This window comes from Panthera onca, chromosome F1, assembly GCF_046562875.1.
Source record: "Panthera onca isolate mPanOnc1 chromosome F1, mPanOnc1 haplotype 2, whole genome shotgun sequence".
Taxonomy (NCBI): domain Eukaryota; kingdom Metazoa; phylum Chordata; class Mammalia; order Carnivora; family Felidae; genus Panthera; species Panthera onca.
The window spans coordinates 12472488-12499163 of record NC_138355.1 but is presented as its reverse complement, the minus strand read 5'-3'; the positions used below and the strand labels follow the sequence as shown (position 1 = coordinate 12499163).

Here is a 26676-nt window from a genome sequence, read left to right as displayed (position 1 = left end):
AAACCCAAAATGTCTCCAGACAGGGCCAAATGTTCCCTGGGGAGCAAAATTGTCTCCCCATTTGAGAAGCATTGATAATAGCAAGAAAGAACAGATGGGAGTTGGAGGTGGGGGTAGGAGAAAACAAGGGAAGTGGCAGTTGGGATCAAACAGATGAGTGGATGTAAGAGACATAAGGAGGAAGAATAGAGAAATCTCTGGGATTGCTAAATTGTGTGGACTAAGGCAGAGACAGGAATTAGCAACAAGCTGGGTTTGGGCAACTGGAGAGATTGTGGTGCTTTTACTGAACAACAACAACAAAAAAACCAAAACAAAAAACAAACAAACAGGGGTGCCTGGGTGGCTCAGTAGGTTGAACGTCCCACTTCTGCTCAGGTCATGATCTCGCAGTTCGTGAGTTCGAGCCCAGCATCGGGCTCTGTGCTAGCAAACAGCTCAGAGCCTGGAGCCTGCTTCAGATTCTGTGTCTCCCCCTCTCTCTCTCCCCCTCCCCTGCTCATGCTCTGTCTCTCAAAAAATAAATAAATGTTAAAAAAAATTAAAAAACAAAAAAACCCCCAAAGAGAATGAATATGCAAGAGCACATGAGTCCCATTTCAGATATGGTGGGTTGGACTGGGGGCATGGCAGTGCAACTGTTCTCTAGAAAGTGGGTCCAGCAGTCTGTAGTATAGGAGTAAAGTCAGGGCTGAGAGGTGGATGGAAGAGGCCAAGTCTTAGTAGTTGATATCAGGACAGAGTTGTCTTTCAAGAAAAGGTCATTCACCTGCTGGAGAAAAGAGTCAGTTGGATAATTAGCACCCAATATATGATTGTTTTGCTAGAGAGTCTCAAACATTCATCAAGGTGAAGCATAGTGAAAACTAAAGACACATATCAAACATTTCATTATGGAGAGATACTGAATTGAGAGAGCAATGAAACAGGAGGAGAGCTAAAAGAAAACAGAAGAAGAAATGACATATATAATTCAGACAAACAGGTAAAAGTGAAGAGAGGAGGACTGATTATTCACTTACTGTTAATTGAGTGCCATAAACCTTTATATGATTTTAATTTCAAAGAAGCTGGGAAATACAACATTCTTGTAACTCACTCTCTTATACCACATTTCAAAATTTCAAACATACAGAAGAGTGGAAATAATTTTACGGCAACAGCATATATCCATCACTTAAATTATACAATTAAAATTTAAATATACCTGCTTTATTACGTTATCTGTCCATATCTCCATCCATTAAAGCATCTTAATTTTTTGATGCATTTTTGAGTAAGTTGCAGAGTTTAGTACATTTATCCCACATTCACATATGCATATTATGAACTGGAGTTCAACATTTGTTAAAAATTTTCCAATCTACTTCTATTATCTTTAAAGTCTATATCCAATTCCTTCTGTTGGAAAATGAGTAGCAACTAATTTCATATACATTTTTGGTGACCTGTTTGGGATGCTAATACTGAAGATTTTTTACCAACAATTATTCTAGATTAGATTCTTGAATATACAGGCTAGCCACACCTGGTTTTTTGTTTTTTGTTTTGTTTTTTCCTGTGTCCTGGTACCTAGTATTTGGCCAGGCACAAGGTAGGATCTCTATTTGTTAAATGTGTTTTTTTGCAACTAGAGATATGGTATCATTTCTTCATCAAACGGAATTAAGCTTAGGCCATGCCCCAGGCATCTTTGGGACCACTAAATACTGTTCGCCTTCATGATGCTCTTACCAGTCCATGAAATAATAAACTGTGTAGTGTTGTTTGTTATAAAGAATTAGGAACTAAATTTGTAGGTTCAAGTAATGCCTTTGCTGCTATGGGACCTTAGACAAATCTCAGCCTGAACTTATTCATTAAGTTTAAATTGGATTGAGAGTACCTACCTACATTTGGTGCCCACACTTGTGATTTTCCAACAAGCCTTTGCATGTAGTAGAGCTTTGTCACCTGTGACCTGCACACAGCTGTCATATATTGTTTCACATTCAAAGGATGTGAAAACATCAGCAGTCTTGTCTCTTCTCTCTTCTGTCCTCCCTCCTTGCCTTCTTCTCTCCTTTTTTTTTTTTTATTTTTTTATTTTTTTATTTCTGGAACTTAAATATATCTCAGAAGTAAATAGTAAAGAAAGTAAAAGTAAACAAAGAAAGTAAAAAGAAACGAAAACCAACAAATAAAAAACTCAAAATAGTTTGGAGTCAAAGATGTTTTGTTAAAGAAAGAGCAAAAATCAAAATCCATAGTACCTCAGTGTTCAAAGAGGCAGCAAATTCTATTAGCCTTAGGCAGACTGTGCCCTCTGAGGAGTCTGCATTCTAGAAAAGAGCAGTTTTGTGAAAGGGGAAACAAAGGGTTTTCAAGTACTCCAGAACCTCTCCAAGACAGGGCTGTTACCCTGGCAGAGTTATTCTTAAAGGTGATTTCTCCAAAGCATTTACTCTAAAAGGCCACCTAAAATGACTGGGTGCCTGACTTTAAATCATCTGTTTTTAAGAATATAATTTGAAAAAGGCTCCTACTTATTGCAATGGAGTACTTTTATATCGAAGACTCATACGACCATTTTTTTAAACATAAAAATGGTTAAAGAGAGAGGTTTAAAATGTAGTTCACAATATACAAAGGAGCATTTGCTTGCCGAATTTAAATTGCGTCATTATAACATGTTGTACTTTTTCCTCCTTTGGACTTACTTGGAATACTAACATGTTGGATAGCTACTACATATTTTCAAAGTGCTTAAGGATGAATTTGTAACTCAACTTATCATAACATTATTGTAACATTATTGATTAACGCTGCTTTAATCTTAAAGGTTCTTTAGATACCCAGGATGTTGAAAAATGCTTTAATATGGGTAACTAAATTTCCTAAGTAACAGTGACAACGTTTACAACGGAGGAAATTTTTCTATTAATATAGGAGCCAGAACGTTAAGAAATTCTGTTAAACTGTTACAAACTTATAATAAAGGCGAGGACAAAGTTTGCCTTAAAGGGTTTGCTTGGGAAGCAGTGGTTTATAGCATAACATCTGAATTCATGTGTCTGTGCCAAGGGTGTTTCCTTTTTTGTCTTTTTCCTTTTTATATGCAACAACAATAGGAGCATGTTTAATATTGATGAGTCTGACCTCCTGGGAGTTATAGTATATGTACCCTTTTGGAATACAAATGCTATTTGATTTATATGGTAAATACATAGAATTTTGGAGATTAGCATTTTAATCAACTCTAATCTCTTAGGATTTTTTTTTTTAATTCACTTTGCTATTTTGTCATAAAAAATTCGAAAAATGAACTTTTGAAATGGCAGCTAATCTCTCAAGTAAACAGGTGCAAGGTCTGCATCAGACATAAAAGCACTATATGTAGCAACCATTCCTAAACCATATGCTCAAGCACATTAACAGTGTTCAAGCCTATCAGTTATTAAAGAACAATCCATTCGCTCCACAAATATTTATTGAAGAGCCATGCTTCTTCAGGCACTTGAAGGGGGGAGTGGGTAGTATACGTGGCCTCGATATTATAGAACCTCTCAATTGGAATTTGGCTTCAGTTTTTTCACCGTTTAAAATTCTTTTTAACTTTTTTTTTTTTTCATGGCAGGTCCCGGAGCTTTGAAGTTCCATGTGCATCTTCCAGCTGACGAGCTCTTTCCACGGGGACAATGCATTCGATTCGCACAGCGGAGATAAAAGTCTCCGAGATTGAGCAAACAGTTTTCGCGCCCGGCTTCGGGGAGAAGCCGAGCGAGGGCGGAGGCGGGGGCGGCGGCCATTGGGGGGCCAGGCCCCGGCTGCGTTCTGCGCAGCCATTGGCGGACTCAGAGCGCAGCACTGAGCATGTTCTGGGCTGCCGCCCGCTCGCTCTCGGCTGCAGCCGCAGCCACGGCAGCCGCGGGAGCAAGCGCGCATTGTGCGAAGCGGAGGCAGATGCTAGCAGGGCCAGCCCCGCGCGATTTGGCCTCCTCTCCCAGCGGCTCGCCTGGCCGCCTGACTGTCCCGGGAGCCTCCCCCTGTGCGGGCTGGGGGCCAAGGAGGGCCGGCATGGCCTGAATGCTGGAGGCGCCTCGGCTCTGCAGCGGGATTGCAACATGGGGAACCAGGATGGGAAGCTGAAGAGGAGCGCAGGTGATGCCTTGCACGAAGGCGGAAGCAGCGCAGAGGATGCTGTCGGGCCCAGAGATGTGGAAGCCACAAAGAAGGGGAGCGGGGGCAAGAAGGCGCTGGGCAAGCACGGCAAGGGGGGAGGAGGTGGCGGCGGGGGAGAGCCAGGCAAGAAGAAGAGCAAGTCGGAATCCAGAGCCTCAGTGTTTTCCAACCTGCGGATCAGGAAGAACCTGCCCAAGGGGAAAGGCACCAGCGGCTCCCGCGAGGATGTGCTGGACTCCCAGGCCTTGCAGATCGGGGAGCTGGACAGCGCGCACTCCCTGGTCACCAAGACCCCAGATCTCAGCCTCTCTGCAGACGAGACGGGCCTGTCGGATACCGAGTGTGCTGACCCTTTCGAGGTAACCCGTCCAAGTGGCTCTGGACCCACCGATGTTGGGGTTGGGGGCAGGGTGGTCTTGGGGGATTTGGAAGCTGCTGCAGGGGTGCAGGATGGACAAAGAACCAGTTCCGGCTCGGACACGGACATCTATAGCTTTCACTCGGCCACGGAGCAAGAGGACTTGCTCTCAGACATCCAGCAGGCGATCCGCCAGCAGCAGCAGCAGCAGCAGCAGCAGCAGCTGCTGCTGCTCCAGGGCCCTGAGAAGCCTGCAGCAGCCCCCACAGCCGCCTCCCCCCAGCCCGGGGCCTTCTTGGGCCTGGACCAGTACCTGCTGGGCACGAGCAGCGCAGCCGGGGAGGCCCCTTGCAGTCCCGACACGGAGCAGGCTCTGTCTACCCTGTCTGACCTGCCTCGGAGCCTGGTCACCGAGCCCCGGGTGCCCGAGCAGCCTCCACCCCCCGGAGCCTTAGCTGTGCCTGGCCTGCCGGTGGGCCAGCCTGCTGCTGCGGACTCGCCCTCCTCCCCGGCCTTCCGGTTCCCCGAGTCCTCACCAGCGGAGGAGGGCTCGGCCAGAAGCCCCGGCCCAGGGGTTGGGGACACTGATGAGGAAGGCGAGGAAGATACTTTTGAGGATGCCCCCCGAGACTCTCCCGGGGAGGCGTGGGGCCTGGAGGCGGGAGAGGACCCCCCGAGGCCGGGGGCAGAGCCCGAGGGGGAGCCCGGCAGGCCCGGCGCCCTGGCAGCCGCCTCCCTGCCAGGCAGCCCTGCGCCCAGTCCACGCTGCTTCAAGCCCTACCCGCTCATCACTCCCTGCTACATCAAGACCACCACCCGGCAACTCAGCTCGCCCAATCACTCTCCGTCTCAGTCTCCCAGCCAGAGCCCCAGGATCAAGAGGCGGCTGGAGTCTTCCCTGAGCCGGGGGCCCAGGGCTGCCCTCATCTCCGCCGCCGCTCCGCCCAAGAAGCACCGGGCTGACGGCGGCCTCACCTGCGGCCTCAGCCGCTCAGCGGACTGGACAGAGGAGCTAGGCAGCCGCGCGCCCCCGGCCGGGGGCTCTGCGCACCTACCGGAACGCGAGGCTGCCTCAGAGGGGGGCGGTGGGGTGCCCCCCGTACGGGCAGCCAAGGTGTCTGGGGCGCAGGCGGCTGCAGATGGCTTCCAGAACGTGTTCACAGGTGAGCGCGCCCTGCTGCTGGGTCACCTGCCAATCAGGGCCTCCCCCGGTCACTTGCTCTCCTCGCCTTGCGAAGCCTAGACTTGCTTCTGGCATGTCCTGACTCAGGGAATCCTTTCACGTCCTGCTTTCAAGTTTAGTAAAATTTCTGGGTTTTTATTGTTCTTTTTTTTTTTTTTTAACAAGGTCTTAAAGGGAACAACTTTGTTATGTCTCCTAAGTCATCGCAAGGAAGGGCTGCTCCAACCATTTGTCCAAAACGTGCTATTCTCTATGTCCAGGGTCCCGCCAGGCAGATCAACTCTTTTTTTTTTTTTTTTTTTTCACAGCTAACTGAGCCATCATTGTCTTTCCTTCCTCATCCTCACATCATTAAAAATAAGAAAATTGTTAATGATTTTTTGACAAGGGTCAGCGTGGGAGAAACAAATAATTTATTCCAGTACTATCCAGAGGCAAGCTCTGACTGCTCTAATATATATGTGTCTGCTTATGTATGTAATATGTAGTTTCTGTCAGCAATCTGGGTTGACTACTCAGTGAAGTTAAGGGGATGTACTCCAGTTTGCTGATGCAACCACTCTTAGAAAGTTAATAGGTAATGAAATAGAATATTAGGGATAATTTTCATTTGGTTTTATGTCCAATCAACACAGGTATAGCTTGGAGTCGCTGAAGGTGAGAAGACCGCAAGGACGTGTAATCCAACTGGTGGGCACCATAAAAGCCCAGCTAAAGGGTCCATTTACTGTGGTAAATAGTTTATCCTTTCTTATAGGTGTGTAGGTCCCAAGGCCTTACCTTAACTACTCATTGTTTCATGTTCTCTTCCTTCTACTCTTTTTTTTTTTTTAATGTTTAAAGTTTATTTTGAGAGAGAGAACAAGTGGGGGAGGAACACACACACACACAGAGAGAGAGAGAGAGAGAGAGAGAGAGAGAGAATACCAAGCAGGCTCTGCGCTGTCAGCACAGAGCCCGATGCAGGGCTCAAACTCACGAACCATGAGATCATGACCTGAGCCAAAATCAAAAGTCCAACGCTTAACGGACTGAGCCACCCAGGTGCCCTCTTCCTTCTACTCTTAATTATTAAAGGAAATAATAAGTGCAAGAATTTATGGAATAGGAAAGAATGAACATTTATGCAATTACTGGTAGGTTTATGATAAATATTTGCATGGTAATAATTTCAAATGTGATTTGAAAAGCTTAAGTCTTCAATTCTGTTACTGTAATAAATAGGTTATCTATAAAACATTTCTTGGGGCTCCTGGGTGGGTCAGTCAGTTAAGCATCTAGCTCTTGGTTTCAGCTCAGGTCATGATCTCACATTTGGTGGGTTTGAGTCCCACGTAGGACTCTGCTCTGGAGGCATGGACTCTGCTTGGAATTCTCTCTCTTCCTCTCTCTCTGTCCCTTCCCTGCTCTCTCTGTCTCTCAGAATAAATAAATAAACATTAAAAAACACATTTCTTAAGTGACATTTCTCAATGGGCATAGCTACTTAGTTGGCTAAATGCCAACTTGTATTTACCACATTTTTATTTTCACCTATTTTACATATGTTTCACCTTTTGTTTTACATTTACAGATTCTTATACTAAGAGTAGTCTTTATTTATTCACTTTATTCATTTATTTATTGCTGGCTCTCTTTCTTTTTATTTTTTTAACTTCTTCTCCCTTCCCTTTATTTTGTAGGTTAAATGAAAAGGGATGCTTATAGTCTAATACCCTTTAGATAAGTTGTAAAAAATATGAATAAAAAACAAAAAAAAAAGGCCTTGAAAGATCATTTTTGAGGGAAGAAGATAGGAAAATTCTTGAGTTAATTTTTTTAATTTAATTTTGGTGAGAAATCATGTGTTTCATCTTTATCTAGGTAATCATTCATTTATAAATATATTTTTTTAAATGAAAATGTCACCATGATTCAGATTATCATCTATTAATATTAATGATTGCTCATTCTAATAGCATTAGACTTTGGATATATATATATTCGCTTTAACTTAACATATATATATATATATATACATATATACGTATATATATGTATATTCTTGGCAGCCACGTTGTATCAGGCAATATGCTAGTGGCTGGACATACAAAGGTCATTAAATCAGGGTTTTGTTTCTCCAGGGCTCCCTGAGTACGCAGGAGCACATGGAAACATGCAGTATAGTGTTCTGGGAGCATCAAGGGTACAGGGACTGATCTCCTTGGCAGGGGTCAGGGAAGAGGAATCCATTCATAGGAGGATTTTTCAGAGTCCTGAAGATTGTAGGCCCTTAAGAGAAAAACATGGTTTATCCTTGTTACTTGCATTGCACTTTATTTTGCTAAGTATTTCCAAATTTGAAATTTTGGACAATTAAAGGAGTCCTGTTCAGTGAGTACCTGTGTTCTATTTCCCTCTCCAGGGAGAATTTTTTACTGTACAAGGGTGAAATTGCAGAGTGAGTTGTTTTAATATGGACATTACTGATTTTGTCTTTGATGGTTGGATATATAGCTGGTCTGTGATCAGTAGATATTTGTGTAGCAGTTTCCATATATTTAGCTCACCCACTCACTTTCTTTTCAAAAAAAGAAAAATTTGTGGGTTTAACCTAATCTTGTAACTGGTGGGGAAATGCAGGTAGGTAAAGAGATGAAATAATTTTCTCAAGGTCACACTGTGATTCATTCAGAGGCAGAGCCAGAAATAGAAGCTGAGTCTACTGATTTAAGTCTGAATGTCCTTGCTTATTACTTATTTTTGGATGTTTGACACTGTAAGGCAACATGGAGTAAAAGCTGTTTATAAAAAATACAGACTTTATAAGATTTTTCAGTTCCTGTTTCTAATAAGGTCCATCCCTTTAATTGTTGAACATCTGGCCTTCCTTGGGCTGGAAGAAGAGTGATTGTTGGTTAGACTGATCCAGATTTTCTCTAGGCAGCTCTCAGGGACACTGTTCTTGTGGTGGAGTGAATCCAGATTGACACAGGCCCCTGTTTCTCAGTTGCTGTCTGTTTTCTTGTCATCTGCCATCACATTTGGTTCTTTACCATCCTCTACAATTTTATGGGTGTCTTGGATATTATCAGAGGCCTAGGGAACAGTAGTATTCTCCTTAGGGAATCTGTTTTGTTTTCTTTTTTTGGCCTTAATTTTGCATGCATGTCTTTGGATCCATTAATTGCCAGCTGCCTTTGAAGCAGGTGATCATTTATCTATAAACTTCCATAAACATCATTTATTTTTAAACCATAGAATGAGGGTTGTCAGCTCTGCAGAAAGGAACAGATGTTTTTGCTTTTTACTGCCTTCCAAATGTAGGAGAAAATTCAAGTGGAAAGAGATCTTCATGGCACATGTTTGTGTTTGGTAGATATAAAAACATTTAGTGATGATGGAGACAAAAACTTTATCTTGTGTTAGCTGTTAAAAACCGATGATGTTTTAGGCCATTGCACTGAAATATTTCCAGTTAATTTGTTTGAAATACAGTTGTTTTCAGTGCTGAGGAGAAAAAAATGGCTTCTGAAATTTGAGAGGTTCTTTTGTACATTAAGTCTAGCAGAAGCTTGTTCATAGATTTTTGCAGTTAATTAAAGTTTAGACAGGGGCGCCTGGGTGGCTCAGTCAGTTAAGTGTCCGACTTCAGCTCAGGTCACGATCTCGTGGTCATTGAGTTCTAGCCCCACGTCGGGCCCTGGGCTGACGATGGCTCAGAGCCTGGAGCCTGCTTCCGATTCTGTGTCTCCCTCTCTCTCTTTGCCCCTCACCCGTTCATGCTGTCTCTCTCTGTCTCAAAAATAAATAAACGTTAAAAAAAAATTAAAGTTTAGACATGTGAGATGTTAAATTTGTGATGCTAAATCACTTTTGATAGGAAGCTTTCCAAAGTCAATTATGTGCTTATCTGTCTTTTTTTAAACACATGGAATCAAAGTTTAATCTGTTTTAAATGGCTTAGTGAAGGCAGGCCATTGTTACGTGCTGTGAAAACACTGGGGACGCCCTCCACAGCTATTGCAGTGTGCAGGGTGGCTCTAGTCCTGAGTTTTTGCATCTTTGTTTCTTGGCTCTTTCCTTCCTCTCAGCTATTTATTCATAGAGCTGTCTTTGTCTTCTCTCCACCCACCCCTCATACTTCTAATTTGATCTTTGTGATCAATTTGTTATTGGCTGGCAAAGCCTGTAATTATCATGTAAAGTTATATTTATTGCACTTCTACTAAATGGCAGATACTGTGTGGTGCATTACATAAGTGTCTATAATCCTGACAACAGTTTTAAAGTATCGCTGTTTACCCCCATTTTCCCAATGAGCTAAGCAAGGTTCAGACCAGTGAAGTAACTTGCCTAAGGGCATTAAGCTAGTAAATCCCTCCTCTAAGATTTGTACTTAAGTAAGCAAATCTTTTGTTAACATGCCTAGGTGTAAAATCAGGTGTGTCAGTGAGCTTTTGAGTTGCTAATTGATAATTGGCTTGGGCATTAGCATTTGGATTGTGTGACTCTCATTTTGGCTTTTCTAAAGGTTAGCTTGATTTTTATATCTGTAGAGAAGGACCCACTCTAGGAGTACAAGGTTTTCTTATATAGCTGGTTAAAATTATTAAACTTTGATTTGTGAAGGCCAGTTGCAGTCTTATTTCTCGTATTAGCATCTGACAGAGTAAATATATCCTTCATGTCCAATATGTGAAGGAAAGTCAGAAATCATCCCAGATGTATATAGAAAATGCATCTTTCTTACTCTAACAGGAAAGGGGGTTATATGAATGCTGTCTTTTCCCCTATATCTTGACTTACTGGGTTCTATATATCAGAATAGATCATGGTAACAAAAGCTGAGACTAGATTAGTTTGGTTGGAAAAATCATTTCTTATGATTTCTTTAAGACTGTGGTTTTGGTTGAAGTCAGGTACCCCAGTGATGGGCTTTAATGATGACTTTATGTGTTGAGGACTGGCCTAGTTTTAAGTGCATTTAGGTATTTAGATATAAACCATGTGTATTTGAAATTGAACAAGTGCTTTTAGAGCCGTATTTCCTTCTGATTCTATTAAAATGTGCTGAACATACACACTCATGTGATAGTTAAGCAGATAAATTTGTATCCTAGCTTTTTAAAGTGACTCTCAAGTAATTTTTTCTCACATATATGAAGCTGGAGGAGTAATTTCAAATTAATAATGTTAAGATTAAGTGAAATAGTATGTGTAAAGCCATTACAAATCTGCCTAGCATGTAGGAGGCATATGATTGGTGCTGTTTGAGTTCCTATCCTGGTTCATTGCCTTAATAAACTTCATTGCTCAAAGCGATCCAAAACCAAACCAGTTAAAGCAAAACAAAACAAAACAACTCTGAGATTGTATACAGAAGCTTGGTAGGATATAATCAGGTGCTAGTTGATAATTAGTATACCTAGTCACTAGCTTTTTCCCAATTGTTTATTCATCATGTTTTTTTTTTTCTTTTAGCATTTTCTATGATTGTAAGCTTTTTTGTCACTTTATCATAAATTTTGGTTTCCTTCAGGGTTTGGATAAGGAAAGTATATGATGGGGGTTGTGGCTGTGTGATTGGGTGCAGGTGCTAATTTTTTTTTTTAATTTTTTTTTTCAACGTTTTTTATTTATTTTTGAGACAGGGAGAGACAGAGCATGAACGGGGAGGGTCAGAGAGAGGGAGACACAGAATCTGTAACAGGCTCCAGGCTCTGAGCTGTCAGCACAGAGCCTGACGCTGGGCTCGAACTCACGGACCGCGAGATCATGACCCGAGCCGAAGTCGGCTGCTTAACGGACTGAGCCACCCAGGCGCCCCTGCAGGTACTAATTTTTGAAGGAGGAGTGGGGAAGAGGAGGCAGCAGTCAGACACCCTCAGTATTTATGTTGTGCACAGCCTCTGGCTACAGCGCCTGACTTTGCAGCCTTAACCTCCCACAACTTCCTTCATAAGCTCTCAACTTTAGGCAAGTTAATCTGGTTACTGTTCTATGAGCATGCATTTTATTTTCCTGACTTTGTGCCTTTGTCTTGAAGTTTTTACCCTCTTGGAACATACTATTTGTCACTCTTGATTTAGCATCTGAAAGGGCTGATTAAATTCCCATTTCCATTTTTGGTATCTTTACTAATTTCACCAAACGGGCAGCCGTTTATTTCAATGTCATTGCACGTATTATTGTCTGCATCATCTTATGTACACTTCTTGGATTTAGGGATTCATCTGATCTTTTTTCTCACCCGTTTCTTCTTTTCTTTCCTCCTTCCCTACTCACCTGATTCTGTCCATTATCTAATCTTCTGTCAACACATCCACCAGTATCTATTCTGTGCCTGCTGTGTGCCAGTGAATATGATGGACAATGAGCATACTGAGCTCTTTAGGAATAATTGTTTGCCATTTTTTTTTTTTTTTAAACAGGCAGGTTGGGTAGCTAGGCTTCCTATTGGTAACTTCCCATTGAATTCAAGCTGGAAAATTACTAAAATTTTTGATTAGTCAAAATTAGTTATTTTCACTGAGATGTGATTGAATCTAATGAAAGTAGGATGATACTTTGATAGAACTTGTGTTGAGAGAACATCTCTTCCTCTATTTGTTGGTTGATTTTAAAATAGCAAAGATTGTATAGCAACTCAGAGCTTCTAATTATGAATTTTATTGGTAATGAAAGAAGAGGTAAAGGAAATAGAGAAAATTTTATTACTCTGTTTATTCCTGTTTTCATTATAAGTAATAACCTGATGTTAATGAAATTTAGCATGAAGGGACCCATTAGAGAGAAACAAGTAAGTACTGTCTATGACTTTATAGTTATTGGCTATAATTTTAGTGGCTGAAAACTTTCCAAGGCTCTTTTTATATTAAAAATATAAATACAGGACAAATATGACTTCTAATCAATTTGAAATGCTATTTACTAAATTATCACACGTTAACATTATATGAACAAATAATGATAGTAATTGGATGCTATAAGAGGACTCTAACCATGCTGAAGAATTATTACTCTTTGACATCTGCTCCTCTATAGATGAGAGAAACATGTATGTCTTCCTCCTTTCCAAGGATGTCCTGGGAGGCATTGATTGGACAGGAAAATAGCTGTCACTCTTCTGTGATCTAGTCAGTTTCCACATATCCTGGACCCACTTGAAGCTGTCTTATCTGTTATATCAAAACCACGATGGGCTGAAGATAGTCTTTTTATTTTCATGGGGAATGGAATTATTTCTTTAAAAGAATTGTGCCTGTATGGTGTTTTCAAGTGATGCTTAAATACTACCCGGGGGGTGGGGGGGTGGGGTGGGGGTGGGGGTTGTTTTTGTGTTTCTAGCAGAAGGGTTCTTTGTTGTACTCAGGAATATAGTGGACATCTATGGAAATTAATTGTGTCATTTAAATTGTTGGCTTTGCATACGCAGGAGGGGAAAGAATGATGTTTATCAGTAAGTTTGTAGCACTGCTATGGCACATCTATGGCTGAGAATCTTTCAGTCTGTCTCCCTTTTAAAGTATCCCACTGAATTCGTGGGAGACCTGAGGCAATAATTTCTTATCACTTGGTACCCTGGTTTCCTAGGCATAAAAATGAATCCAGTCTTGCTGGGAAGCTGCTTTGTCCAGGTCTCATCCAACCTTATATTTTATAGAAGGGGTGGTTCTGGCAGTTACCTTTTCTCCTAACAACGAACCTCTGCATGTTTAATTTTTCTTTACTGTTAGAGCTGAAGAAACTCCTGGGATAAAGATACTTTGGGTATCGGTAATAAGTGGTGGTGAGAGCAGTGATGTTTTGATTTTGCTAGTTTTGGCCAAGTTTGGTTGATACTAGAGGAGATTCAGATTGGTTGGGCTGTCACTACCTTGAATTTAGGACCTTGTGTTTTTGAATACTAAGGTAGTGACTGTGTGTAGTGTGTGGTTGACCTGTTTTATGAAACAGCTGTGTATGACACAATGTATGACACAAGGATTTAGAGTATCTGGAGTCTTTCTAATATTAACACCAAATATATTGAGCAAGTTCTTTTTAGATTTATTAGCTCCAATGTAAGTCATCTCCTATTCTTGGGTGGATTGTTGGCTTTGCACTTTTTTTTTTTTAGTTTAAATTGCTCAATAAAAGTCATACTATTTTCTTACTTCATTGTACTTTAACATACAGTTGACCCTTAAACCACAGGGATTAGGGGCACCAACACCGTCCATACAGTCGAAAATCCACGTAAAACTTTTGACACCCACAAAAACCTAAATATTAATAGCTTACTGTTTGCCATAAGACTTAACAATAATAAAAAGTCTATTAAAACATATTTTATATATGTATTATTTACTGTATTCTTCCAATATGGTAACCTAGGAAAAAGAAAATGTTATTAAGACAATAAGGAAGATAAAATAAATTTACAGTACTGTATTGTATTTATTGGACAAAAAATCCTTGTGTAAGTGGACCCAGGCAGTTCAAACCCATGTTGCTCAAGGTTCAACTATATTGGTTTGTGTATGTTTTCAATTTTCCCTGTGCTATATGCTTACTCAAAATTGTTATGAATCTATGGTATCCCATTTAGAAGTTGTCATTGACATAAAACTTTCTTAGAGACAAAGAGGCTAAAAGCTTTTGAGAACTCCTAGGATTTTTACTTTTGTTTTGTTTTATTGTCCTTAAAGAAGTACAGCTTGTTTAAGCCCATTAAGAAGCAAATGGGCTACAATAGAACCGTTTCAGGGTCGCAAATGAATTCATTTGAACACTCTGGAGAAAGTTACGTAAACAATGAATCTCCTCATTGTTAACATACAAGTCTTATATTTTATTTTTTTTTAAATGTTAACTTCTTTATTTTGAGAGAGAACTTGTGCACTCAAGCGGGGGGAGGGGCACAAAAGGAGAGGGAATTCCAAGCAGGATCTGGGCTGTCAGAGCAGAACCCAAAGTGGGGCTTGATCTCACAAACCATGAGCTCATGACCTGAGCTGAAATCAAGAGTCAGACACTTAACTGACTAAGCCACCCAGGTGCCCCCCAAGCCTTATCTTTTAAAAGAGTAATGAAAACAATGGGATAACAATAGAGATAATCTCTTGCAACTCATTTTTTAACCTAGATACTTTTAGATCATTGGCCTCACTTCCTCAACCCCACCCCCTTTTAAATCTATAGACTAATACTTCCCCTTTGGAGACATAAGGTACGCAAATTCTTTATGGGAGGTGTTACATTTTGCAGCTATCCAAGATGTTCTTCAAGGATGATTACATCTTATGTCTCTGCAGTGCTATTTTGGTTAAATGGTTCTGAGGGTGTAAAATGTTTGGATAGTATCCTGGCAGTTTATTTCAGGATATAGGGTTTGATCTGTCACTTCCGATCTTAGAAAAATCCAAACGTGTATTGACTCTGTTAGATCTAGCATATTGTGGGTGGGCATAAAAGGTTGAATAAGAACTTCAGTGATTTCTGTGGAGAGACATTTGTCTGGGATGACATGTGATATAAGTGAAAAAGTCATCTAGAAGTCTTTTATCTTTGATTTGGATTTTTTCTATAAGGAGCCTCATTTGACTCTGAATTCCAAGATTATTTTCACTACCATCTGCCTTGGGATAATAAAATTCGAGCATGCAGATTTAGGTAGCTTTAGGCTAACCCCTAAGGTTGAACCATCAATTTCCTTCTGTATGTACCCTCTTGGTTTTATTACCAACTAAAGTCACTTGGTTTTATTACCAACTAAAGATTGGTAACTTTAGCTCCTAACTCTGTCCTGAGCATCAGACACATCCCATTTAGATATCAGGGATTAGAGAGTAAACTATTAACAGTATGAAGATCAGGTGGCCAGTACAGTTTAAAGACATTTCAGTGATTCTCTATTGCCCTGAGGCCAAAGTTTAAAATCTTTACTGTATTTATATATTAATAAATACATAATAATATTTAATGCTCTGCAGTTTTATCCCATCCTTGTTGCTCCGTCTCTGTAGTTCTTCAGATATCTCCTGTTGTCTCTAGTAGTTTTAAGTATTATTGACACTCTATTCCTGATCCTCAGGAAAAAAAGTTCATTTACTCATATCCCTCAGTGCATGACACCCCCATCATTAGTCCATGCAAGACTCTTCATTTTTTCCTTGTAGTTATTCCCTGTATAGGTTTCCTTCATTATCCAAAAGTACGGCATTCCTATGGAAACTTTTGTAAGCTGAAATGGTATAAAGCAAAGAAACAATTACCATTAGTTTATGTGGGAAAGATGTTGAGGGTTCTGAGACTTAAAAAACATAACCTCTCTTAGGCTTTTTCTGACACCTTAGGACACATCTTACGAACAGAGGCACAAAATAAATCAAGACAAAGTATAGATGGTCACAGACACTGTTCAAAGCTCTGGTGGCATGGTGCTGACTTGCGGAGTGTAGTCCCCGGGGAAAGCGCTGGGTGGCACCACTCGCTGCTTGGGGTGGGCGCTGCTTCAGTCAAGTCAGGGTAGAAAAAAGTACTGAACGCTATTTTCGCTTTTTGCCTTTTTTTTTTTTAAAAAAATGAGAAAGTCCTCTTTAGATTTCTTTTGGTTCGTGAAAACGAGGGATAACATAGATCTTTTGCATAAGCGAATTGGCATTATGTGACTTTTTAAAAAGCAGGGAATAACTGTAGGTTCATTTCCTAGTCTGCCCTCCCAATAGTCATAGGGAACTGCTTTTACATGTTTGATTGATATAGCCTTGAAATTATACCCGGTTTTGTCAAGTATGTAATATTTATACGTTTAATTTTAGTTTATACAAACACTCTGAGTTGGACTTCTTTCTGTTGCTTTAAAAAGAACCCAGCAGTCCTTTGGGGAAAAAAATTACAATTTTTTTCTGGGTGAATGTCTATCAGGTTCATTGCTTCTTACCGCGTATTCCAAAAAGTGAGGGTTCTGCCAGGCTGCATGCACCAGGTGGCACTGTTCACTTTTTATTGTACGTCACTCATGTTCCCTAGGGTTGTGCAGTGCGGTTGCTCTGGACATTTTTCATATTTTGTTTAAGCATTTGCACAGCGATGAACATCTGGACTCCTGGTCTTTGCCACCACAGACAGCACTGCTGACTCTTCCAGTATGGGGCCTTGTGTGAGAATTTCTCTGGGATATTTATTCAAGAGTGAAGTTGTTGGGTTATAAAATATTTACTTCATTTGTCTGGGTACTACCAGATTATTTTCCAGAATGCTTTCCCCAGTTTTTACTTCATTAATGCAGCAAATTAGCATTTATCTAATTTTTGAATTTTACCAGTCCAATCTTGGTCTTGTTTATAAGAGCAAACAGGGGGCGCCTGGGTGGCGCAGTCGGCTAAGCGTCCGACTTCAGCTCAGGTCACGATCTCACGATCCGGGAGTTCGAGCCCCGCGTCGGGCTCTGGGCTATGGCTCAGAGCCTGGAGCCTGTTTCCGATTCTGTGTCTCCCTCTCTCTCTGCCCCTCCCCTGTTCATGCTCTGTCTCTCTCTGTCCCAAAAATAAATAAAAAACGTTGAAAAAAAAAATTTATAAGAGCAAACGGTGTCTTGCTTTAACTTTTATTTTATATTTATCTGGTGGCTAATGCCTTTGAGAACACTTTTATTAATTTTTAGCCATTTGGGTAAACCCTTCTATGAATTGCCTGTTCGTATCATTTTATCCTTTTGTATAGATTTCCTGATTTTCCTTATTTATTCACAAGGGTTCTTCGTATCTTTGTATATGCTCGATACTATTTTATTGAAAAAGGGAAGGATGTGAAGGACTGTCACTGAGCCTCCTGATTTTCTTTCCTTCTGTTAGAGGCTAATGTAAACGCGATGTTTCTCAGAGTCCCTCGCGGGTTTCATTTCAGATGTGGCTTAGGTTTGACGAATTTCCACTAGATTTGGAAGACCTAAATGAGGCCTAGTAGGAACTTCTGTTGTTTGTACTTTACGAGCACACCTGGGGGAACTATTAGATTCTTCTGGGGCAGTGTTGGCAGAAGGGTAGCGTCCAGGTGCTAGTTTCCTGAGGTCTAGGGTGGTGCACGGTGTATCCCTGCTCCTGGTGTGGCCGGTATAACACAGTTCAGGGGCTGGCAGCAGAGGTAACTAGGTTATATTCTCTTCTCCATAGTCTTCTATTAGCTTTATCATTTCACCTTTTACACTTAAGCCTTTGATCTGTCAACATCCTCTTGAGTGCATGATGTAATGTAAGGATTCAGTTTTATTCTTCTCCATGTGGCAAGCCAGTGTTTCAGCATCACCTCCTAAATAGTTTTTACTCATTGATTTTTTTTTTTACACTACCTTTATGTGATTCCCAGATATAGATAAGTTTGTTTATGACAATCTATTCTATTTATATTTGATTTTCTGTCTTCAGTCAGTGCTATACCCTTCTTAACGTGTGGCTTTGCAATATGTATAATTACCTGGAAGTGTCCCCTTTTTCAAAGTTGACCTAGCTGTTGGTGGACAGGTTATCTTCCATATAAGTAGGAAGTTTCTTAAAAAGTCCTGATGGAGTTTGATTGACATTTTGTTAAATTTACAGATTAAATTTAGGATTATTGTCACTTCTGTAATGTCATCCATGACTACGAAAGACCTCTTCGTTTATTTAGATCATTTATGTCATTTTAATTGAGTTTTAGATTTTTCTCCACAGAAGGTTTGTGTTTTCTTTGTTGATCTAGTTTCTGGATGCTTCATATGTTTTATTGCTAATGGAGATTGTGTCTTCCTTTTGTATTATTTCTAGTTATTGTTGGAATAAAGAGATGTTCTCAGTGTCCTTATGTTATAAATGAATATTTTTTAAACCTAAAGATTAGTTAGTATACCCAAGTTTATAGTTAAGTTACAGTTAAGATTCTGATACCAACTCTGATGTGTTTTTTTTTTCCCTACAGCACTAAGCAATATTCTTTATGACACCAGCTAGGTGTTTTATAATTCAACTTAATTTTGACATTATTTACCTGGAGTTAGGTAACCATAGGTTAAGGGTTCAGTCCTACCAGATTTCCCCCTCTTTCAGATGCCAGTCAAAAGTCCGGGTTGCCACCTGGGCTTCTGACTGACCAGCCATAAGTTCCAATAGCTCTCTCCTTGTGTTCAATTAATTTGCTAGAGCAGCTCACCAAGCACAGAGATACATTTTACTTACTAGATTACCACAAAAGGATATAACTTTTACTACCAAGGTTTATTATGAGAGGATATAACTCAGGAATAGTCAGATGAAAGAGATATATAGGGCAAGGAATGGGGAAGAGCGCGGAACTCTCATGCTCTCTTAGCATGCCACTTTCCCCCAAATCTCCATGTGTTTATCAACCTAGAAGTGCTTCTAACCCTGTCCTTTTGGTTTTTAAGGAAGCTTCATTGCGTAGGGTCAATTGCTTAAATCTCCAGCTTCAGCCTTTCTCCACTTCTGGAGGTTAAGAGTGGGACTAAAAGTTCCAGCCCTCTAATTACAGGTTGTTTTCCCTGGCAACGTGCCACCATTCTTAGGTACTTTCCAAAAGTCACCTCATTAACATAAATTCAGCTGTGGTTGAAAGGGGTTTGTTAGGAATGTCAAGATACCTCGATTGTTGTTATCACTTAGGAAATTCTGAGGGTTTTAGCGCTGTGATAGAAACTGAGTGAAAACCAATTAATGTATTTCTCCTTATAAATCATAATATCACAGTAGTCGGATGGGATTTTAAAAGAAGTGCTTTATTTTTTTTTACAGCAAAATAATTGAAATATAATCCTAGAATATGACATGCATTATGTAGATTCTTTTGAAATTATTGTGGTTATTGTGGCTTTCTTTTTGTCATTGTGATTAGTTTTTGTGAATCTGTGGCTCTCTTTGCAGAGTCATAATCCTAAAGTCCAGAAACATTACCAACATTTTAATTTAGTAGGTTGTGTCTTACATTCACCATTAGTAAAAATCTCTAATATTTAAAGTGCTTCAAAGACATCATTTTAACAACTATATAATATTTCATCCAATCAGAAAAATACCCATCCGATGGCTTCCATCACATACTTGTTCTTGGTTTGCCCACCACATTTTGGGCTAACTTTCCTCAACTTCATCTGGTCTTCTTCTTCCACCTTAACATCCACCCTCAGGAATCCTTTCAATGCATGTCAAGGACTCCAAACTCAAATTTCTGGTTCAGTTCTCTAATGAATTCTGGTGCAAATTTCCTATTGCCTTAAAAATATCTTCATAGGGGTATGGGAGTAGATCCAAACTGAACTTCTCTTTCTTCTAAACCAAACCTGCTCCCTTATTTATTGCCTGCCCTGGTGGATGGTAATAGCATCTGGCACAGCCAAGTTTCTTAAGCCAAATCTGGGAGATGTGCAACGTAGCCAAGTTTCTAACACTTCCTCTTTATTAAATCCAATCAGTAACTAAATCTTGTTAAGATACATCTAGGAACATTTTTAAAAATTATTTATTTATTTATTATGGGGGTGCGGTGGGGAGAGAGAATCCCAACAAGGCTCCATTCTGCCAGCACAGAGCCTGATTCCAGGAATCGTGAGATGATGACCTGAACTGAAATCAAGAGTCAGACACTTAACCGACTGAGCCGCGCAGTTACCCCTATCTCAGAACATAGTTTTAAAGATACTCATCCTGTTCTTTCCAGAGGAATGTTTAATGCTCTTCTCACAATTATTTAATGGCTCTCTAGTGACTTCGGAGACAAATTTTAAACTTCAGGTATATATCCAAGAAGAAAATCGAATGTGTTCAGAATGGAGGAGCTACATTTGCTAGCAGTTGTATGATTTAACATAAAGGAGGTTGTCCCTTATAGAATGTCCAGCCTTGGAATGGATGATCTTGAAAGGAGTGATTTCACTGTTCAGAGACTGGATGAAGATTTATTGGGGAGCTCCTAACTCTGGAGAGGCTGAACTGATAGCCACTAACAGTCCTTCCAATAAGAAAAGACAATGATGTTGATTTCTAAATAAAGTAAGAGCAGCAGCTGTGGTCTGTATGTCTCATTCCTTTGATTTGGGACTGCTTTAAATATGTAAAAAACTTCGGCTCGAGGTATTTTAGAAGCTGCCATTTATTAGCTTCACTTTTATGGATTTAACATAATAGATTAAGTTTTGTTTTTTTTTTCTTTTAGAGGCTCCTGGGTGGCTCAATCAGTTGAGTGTCCCAATCTTGATTTCAACTTAGGTCATGATCCCGGTGTTGTGGGATTGAGACCTGTGTTGGGCTCCGTACTGAGTGTGGAGCCTGCTTAGGATTCTCTCTCTCTCTTTCTCTCTCTCTCTCTAAAAACTAGAAGGCTGTATCTCTCTTTCCCTTCATCCATGTTTCCCAATTCCACCTCTTCCCCCTCTTCTGGTAACCATCAGTTCTCTGTATTTATAGGTTTGATTCTGCTTTTTGTTTATTCATTTTTTTCTTTTTAGATTCTACTTATGAGTAGAATTTTAAGGTATTTGCCTTTGTCGGTCTGACTTACTTCACTTAGTTATAATACTTTTAGGTTCATCCATGTTGTCACGATGGAATGTTGCCATCATTTTTTTGGCTGTGTAATATTTCATTGTATGTAATACCACATTTTCCTATCAACTCATTTATTAATGAGCACTTAGGTTGCTTCCATATCTTGGCTATTGTAAATAATGCTGCAATAAATATACATGTGCATATATCTTTTCCTATTAGTGTTTTCATTCTCCTTGAGTAAATACCCAATAGTGGAATTACTGGATCACATGGTATTTCTATTTTTAATTTTTTGAGGAACCTCCATACTATTTTCTATAGTGTCTGTACCAATTTAGATTCCCACTAACAGTGCAAGAGGATTCCTTTCTCTCTACATCCTTGACAACACTTGTTATTTCTTGTCGCTTTGATTTTAACCATTCTAACAGGTGTGAGGTGATATCTCATTGTGGTTTTGATTTGTATTTCCTTGATTATGAGTGATGTTGAGCATGTTTCATGTGTCTGTTGGCCATCTGTATGACTTCTTTGGAAAAATGTCTATTCGGGTCCTCTTCTCTTTTTTTTCTTGAGGAAGAGAAAGAACATGAGTGGGGGTGGGGAGGGAGAGGAAGAGCAACCAAGAGAGAGAATCTTAAGTAGGATCCACGCCCAGTGCAGAGCCTGAGTTGGGACTTGATCTTACAACCATGAGATCATGACCTGAGCAGAAATCAAGGTTGGACGCTTAACTGACTGAGTCATCCAGATGCCCTCTCTTCTCATTTTTTAATCAGATTGTGTGTGTGTGTGTGTGTGTGTGTGTGTGTGTGTGTGTGTATGTGTTAATTTGTATAGGTTCCTTATATATTTGGAATATTAACCCATTATTGGATAGAGTGTTTGCAAATATCTTCTCCCATTCCGTAGTTGTCTTTTTAGTTTGTTGATGGTTTCCTTTGCTATACAAAAATTTTTTTTGTTTTGTTTTGTTTTGTTTTGTTTTTTTGTGTTTTTTTTTCTGTAGTCCCAATAATTTATGCTTTTGTTTTCCTTACCCTAGGAGACCTACCTAGAAAAATGTTGCTACGGCAGATGTCAGAGGATTTTTATGACTTCAGATCTCACATTTAGGTCTTTAATCCATTTCAAGTTTATTTTTGTGTATGATGTTAGAAAGTAGCCTGGATTCATTTTTTTAATTTTCATTTTTATTATTTTTATTTTTTTAAGTATAATTTATTGTCAAATTGGTTTCCATACAACACCCAGTGCTCATCCCAAGTGCCCTCCTCCCTTGCCCATCACCCACTTTCCCCTCCCCCTACCTCCCATCTACCCTTAGTTTGTTCTCAGTCTGCTATGCTTTGCCTCCCTCCCTCTCTGTAACTTTAGTTTTTCCCCTTCCCCTCCCCCATGGTCTTCTGTTAAGTTTCTTAAGATCCACATATAGTGCAAACATATGGTATCTGTCTTTCTCTGCCTGGCTTATTTCACTTAGCATAATACCCTCCAGTTCCATCCACATTGCTGCAAAAGGCCAGATTTCATTCTTTCTCATTGCCAAGTAGTACTCCATTGTATATATAAACCACATCTTCTTTATCCACTCATCATTTGATGGACATTTAGGCTCTTTCCATAATTTGGCTATTGTTGAGAGTGCTGCTGTAAACATTGGGGTATATGTGCCCCTATGCATCAGCACTCCTGTATCCCTTGGGTAAATTCCTAGCAGTGCTACTGCTGGGTCATAGGGTAGGTCTATTTTTAATTTTTTGAGGAACCTCCACACTGTTTTCCAGAGTGGCGGCACCAGTTTGCATTCTCACCAGCAGTGCAAGAGGGTTCCCATTTCACCACATCCTCGCCAGCATCTATAGCCTTGTTCATTTTAGTGACTCTGACCACCGTGAGGTGATACGTCATTGTAGTTTTGATTTGTATTTCCCTGATAATGAGTGACATTGAGCATCTTTTCATGTGTCTGTTTGCCATCTGGATGTCTTCTTTGGAAAAGTGTCTATTCATGTTTTCTGCCCATTTCTTCACTGGGTTCTTTGTTTTTTTGGGTGTGGAGTTTGGTGAGTTCTTTATAGATGTTGGATACTAGCCCTTTATCTGATATGTCATTTGGAAATATCTTTTCCCATTCTGTCAGTTGCCTTTTAGTTTTGTTGATTGTTTCCTTTGCAGTGCAGAAGCATTTTATCTTGAGATCCCAAGAGTTCATTTTTGCTTTTGATTCCCTTGCCTTTGGAGATGTGTTGAGTAAGAAATTGGTGTGACTGAGGTCGGAGAGGCTTTTTTCCTGCCTTCTCCTTTAGGGTTTAGGTGGTTTCCTGTCTCACATTCAGGTCTTTCATCCATTTTGAGTTTATTTTTGTGTGTGGTGTAAGAAGGTGGTCTGGTTTCATTCTTCTGCATGTTGCTGTCCAGTTCTCCCAACACCATTTGTTAAAGAGACTGTCTTCTTTCCATTGGATACTCTTTCCTGCTTTGTCAAAGATTAGTCGGCCATACATTTGTGGGTCCAATTCTGGAGCCTCTATTCTATGCCATCGGTCTATGTGTCTGTTTTTGTGCCGATACCATACTGTCTTGATGATTACAGCTTTGTAGTAGAGGCTAACGTCTGGAATTGTGATGCCTCCCATTTTGGTTTAGTTTCTTCAATATTACTTAGCTATTTGGAGTATTTTATGGTTCCATACAAATTTTAGGATTGTTCTAGCTTTGAGAAGAATGCTGGTGCAATTTTTATTTAGATTGCATTGAATGTGTAGATTGCTTTGGGCAGTATTGACATTTTAAAAATATTTATTCTTCCAATCCATGAGCATGGGATGTTTTTCCATTTCTTTGTATCTTCAGTTTCTTTCATGAGCTTTCTATAGTTTTCAGCATACCGATCTTTTACATCTTTGGTTAGGTTTATCCCTAGGTATTTATTTTAGGGTTCTTGGTGCATTTGTGAATGGGATCAGTTTCTTTATTTCTGTTTCTGTTGCTTCATTATTGGTGTATAAAAATGCAACTGATTTCTGTACATTGATTTTGTACCCTGCGACTTTGCTGATTTCATGTATCAGTTCTAGTAGACTTTTGGTCTGTCGGGTTTTCCATGTAGAGTATCACGTAGTCCACGTAGTCTGTGAAAAGTGAAAGTATCTTTGCCAATTTTGATGCCTTTTATTTCATTTTGTTGTCTGATTGCTGATGTTAGGACTTCCAACACTGGGTTAAACAACAGTGGTGAGAGTGGACATCCCTGTCATGTTCCTGATCTCAGGGGGAAAGCTCTCAGTTTTTCCCCAGAGAAGATTATATTAGCTGTGGACTTTTCATAAATGGCTTCTGTGATTAAGAATGTTCCTTCTATCCTGACTTTCTTGAGGATTTCATCAAGAAATGATGCTGTATTGTGCAAATGTTTTTTCTGCATCTATTGACAGGACCATATGGTTTTTATCTTTTATTTTATTAATGTGATGTATCACATTGATTGATTTGCAAATATTGAACTAGCTCTGCAGCCCAGGAATGAATCCCACTTGATCATGGTGAATAATACTTTTGATATGTTGTTGAATTCGATTTGCTAGTATCTTGTTGAGAATTTTTGCATCCATATTCATCAGGGATATTGGCCTGTAGTTCTCTTTTTTTGCTGGATCTCTGTCTGGTTTGGAAATCAAAGTAATGCTGGTTTTATAGAATGATTCCACATGTTTCCTTCCATTTCTATTTTTTGGAACAGCTTGAGAAGGATAGGTATTAACTCTGCTTTAAATGTCTCCTAGAATTCCCCAGAAAAGCCATTTGGTCCACGACTCTTATTTGTTGGGAGATTTTTGATAACTGATTCAGTTTCTTCAGTAGTTATGGGTCTGTTCAAAATTTCTATTTCTTACAGGTAGAGTTTTGGTAGTGTGAGTGTGTGTTTAGGAATTTGTCCATTTCTTCCAGGTTGTCCTGTTTGTTGGCATATAGTTTTTCATAGTATTTCCTGATAATTGCTTGTATTTCTGAGGGATTGGTTGTAATAAATCCATTTTCATTCATGATTTTATCTATTTGGGTCTTCTCTCTTTCCTTTTTGATAAGCCTGGCTAGAGGTTTATCAATTTTGTTTAATTTTTTCAAGAAACCAACTCTTGGTTTCATTGATCAGTTTTTCTGGTTTTTTTTTTTGATTCTGTATGTTTATTTCTGCTCTGATCTTTATTATTTCTCTTCTTCTGCTGGGTTTGGGGTGTCTTTGCTGTTCTGCTTCTAGTTCCTTTAGGTGTGCTGTTAGATTTTGTATTTGGGATTTTTCTCGTTTCTTGAAATAGGCCTGAATTGCAATGTATTTTCCTCTTAAGACTGCCTTTGCTGCATCCCAGAGGGTTTGGATTGTTGTATTTTCATTTTTCATTTGTTTCCATGTATTTTTTAATTTCTTCTCTAATTGTCTTGTTGACCCATTCATTCTTCAGTAGGATGCTTTTGGAGGTTTTCCAGACTTTTTCCTGTGGTTGATTTCAAGGTTCATAGCATTATGATCTGAAAGTGTGCATGGTATGATCTCAATTCTTTTATATTTACTGAGGGCTGAATTGTGACCCAGTATGTGATCTATCTTGGAGAGTGTTCTATGTGCACTGAGAAGAAAGTATATTCTGCTGCTTTGGGATGTAGAGTTCTAAATATATCTGTCAAGTCCATCTGGTCCAATGTATCATTCAGGGCCATTGTTTCTTTACTGATTCTGTGTCTAGATGATCTGTCCAATGTTGTAAGTGGAGTATTAAAGTCCCCTGCAATTACCACATTTTTATCAATAAGATTGCTTATGTTTGTGATTAATTGTTTTATATATTTGGGGGCTCATGTATTCTGCTCATAGACATTTATAATTGTTAGCTCTTCCTGATGGATAGACCCTGTAATTATTATATAATGCCCTTCTTCATCTCTTGTTACAGTCTTTAGTTTAAAGTCTAGTTTGTCTGATGTAAGTGTGGCTACTCCAGCTTTCTTTTGATTTCCAGTGTCATGATAGATAGTTTTCCATCCCCTCAATTTCTTAAAAAAATTTTTTTTAAATGTTTTTATTTATTTTTGAAAGAGAGAGAGAGAGGGGGACAGAGCATGAGTGGGGGAGGAACAGAGAGAGAGGGAGATACAGAATTCAAAGCAGGCTCCAGGCTCTAAGCTGTCAGCACAGAGCCCGATGTGGGGCTCAAACTCACGAACTGTGAGATCATGACCTGAGCTGAAGCCAGATGCTTAACCGACTGAGCCATCCAGGCGCCCCCATCCCCTCGAAGGTGTCCTAAGGTTTAAAATGGGCCTCTTGTAGACAGCAAATGGATGGGTCTGTTTTTTTTTTTTTAATCCATTCTGATACCCCATGTATTTGATTGGAGTATTTAGTCCATTTACATTCAGTGTTATTATTGAAAGATATGGGTGTAGAGTCATTATGTTTTCTGTAGGTTTCATGC

General features: G+C 39.8%; 1 protein-coding gene across 1 annotated transcript in view; it reads left to right on the top strand.

Moving 5' to 3' along the window:
• The first annotated feature begins 3625 nt into the window (after positions 1-3625).
• FMN2 (formin 2) overlaps positions 3626-26676 on the top strand; it is a 386263-nt gene continuing 363212 nt past the window's right edge. The window contains exon 1 of the mRNA XM_078441390.2: positions 3626-5682. Within this exon, the coding sequence (XP_078297516.1) occupies positions 3678-5682 (2005 nt within the window). The 5' untranslated portion in view covers positions 3626-3677. The remainder of the gene's footprint in view (positions 5683-26676) is intronic.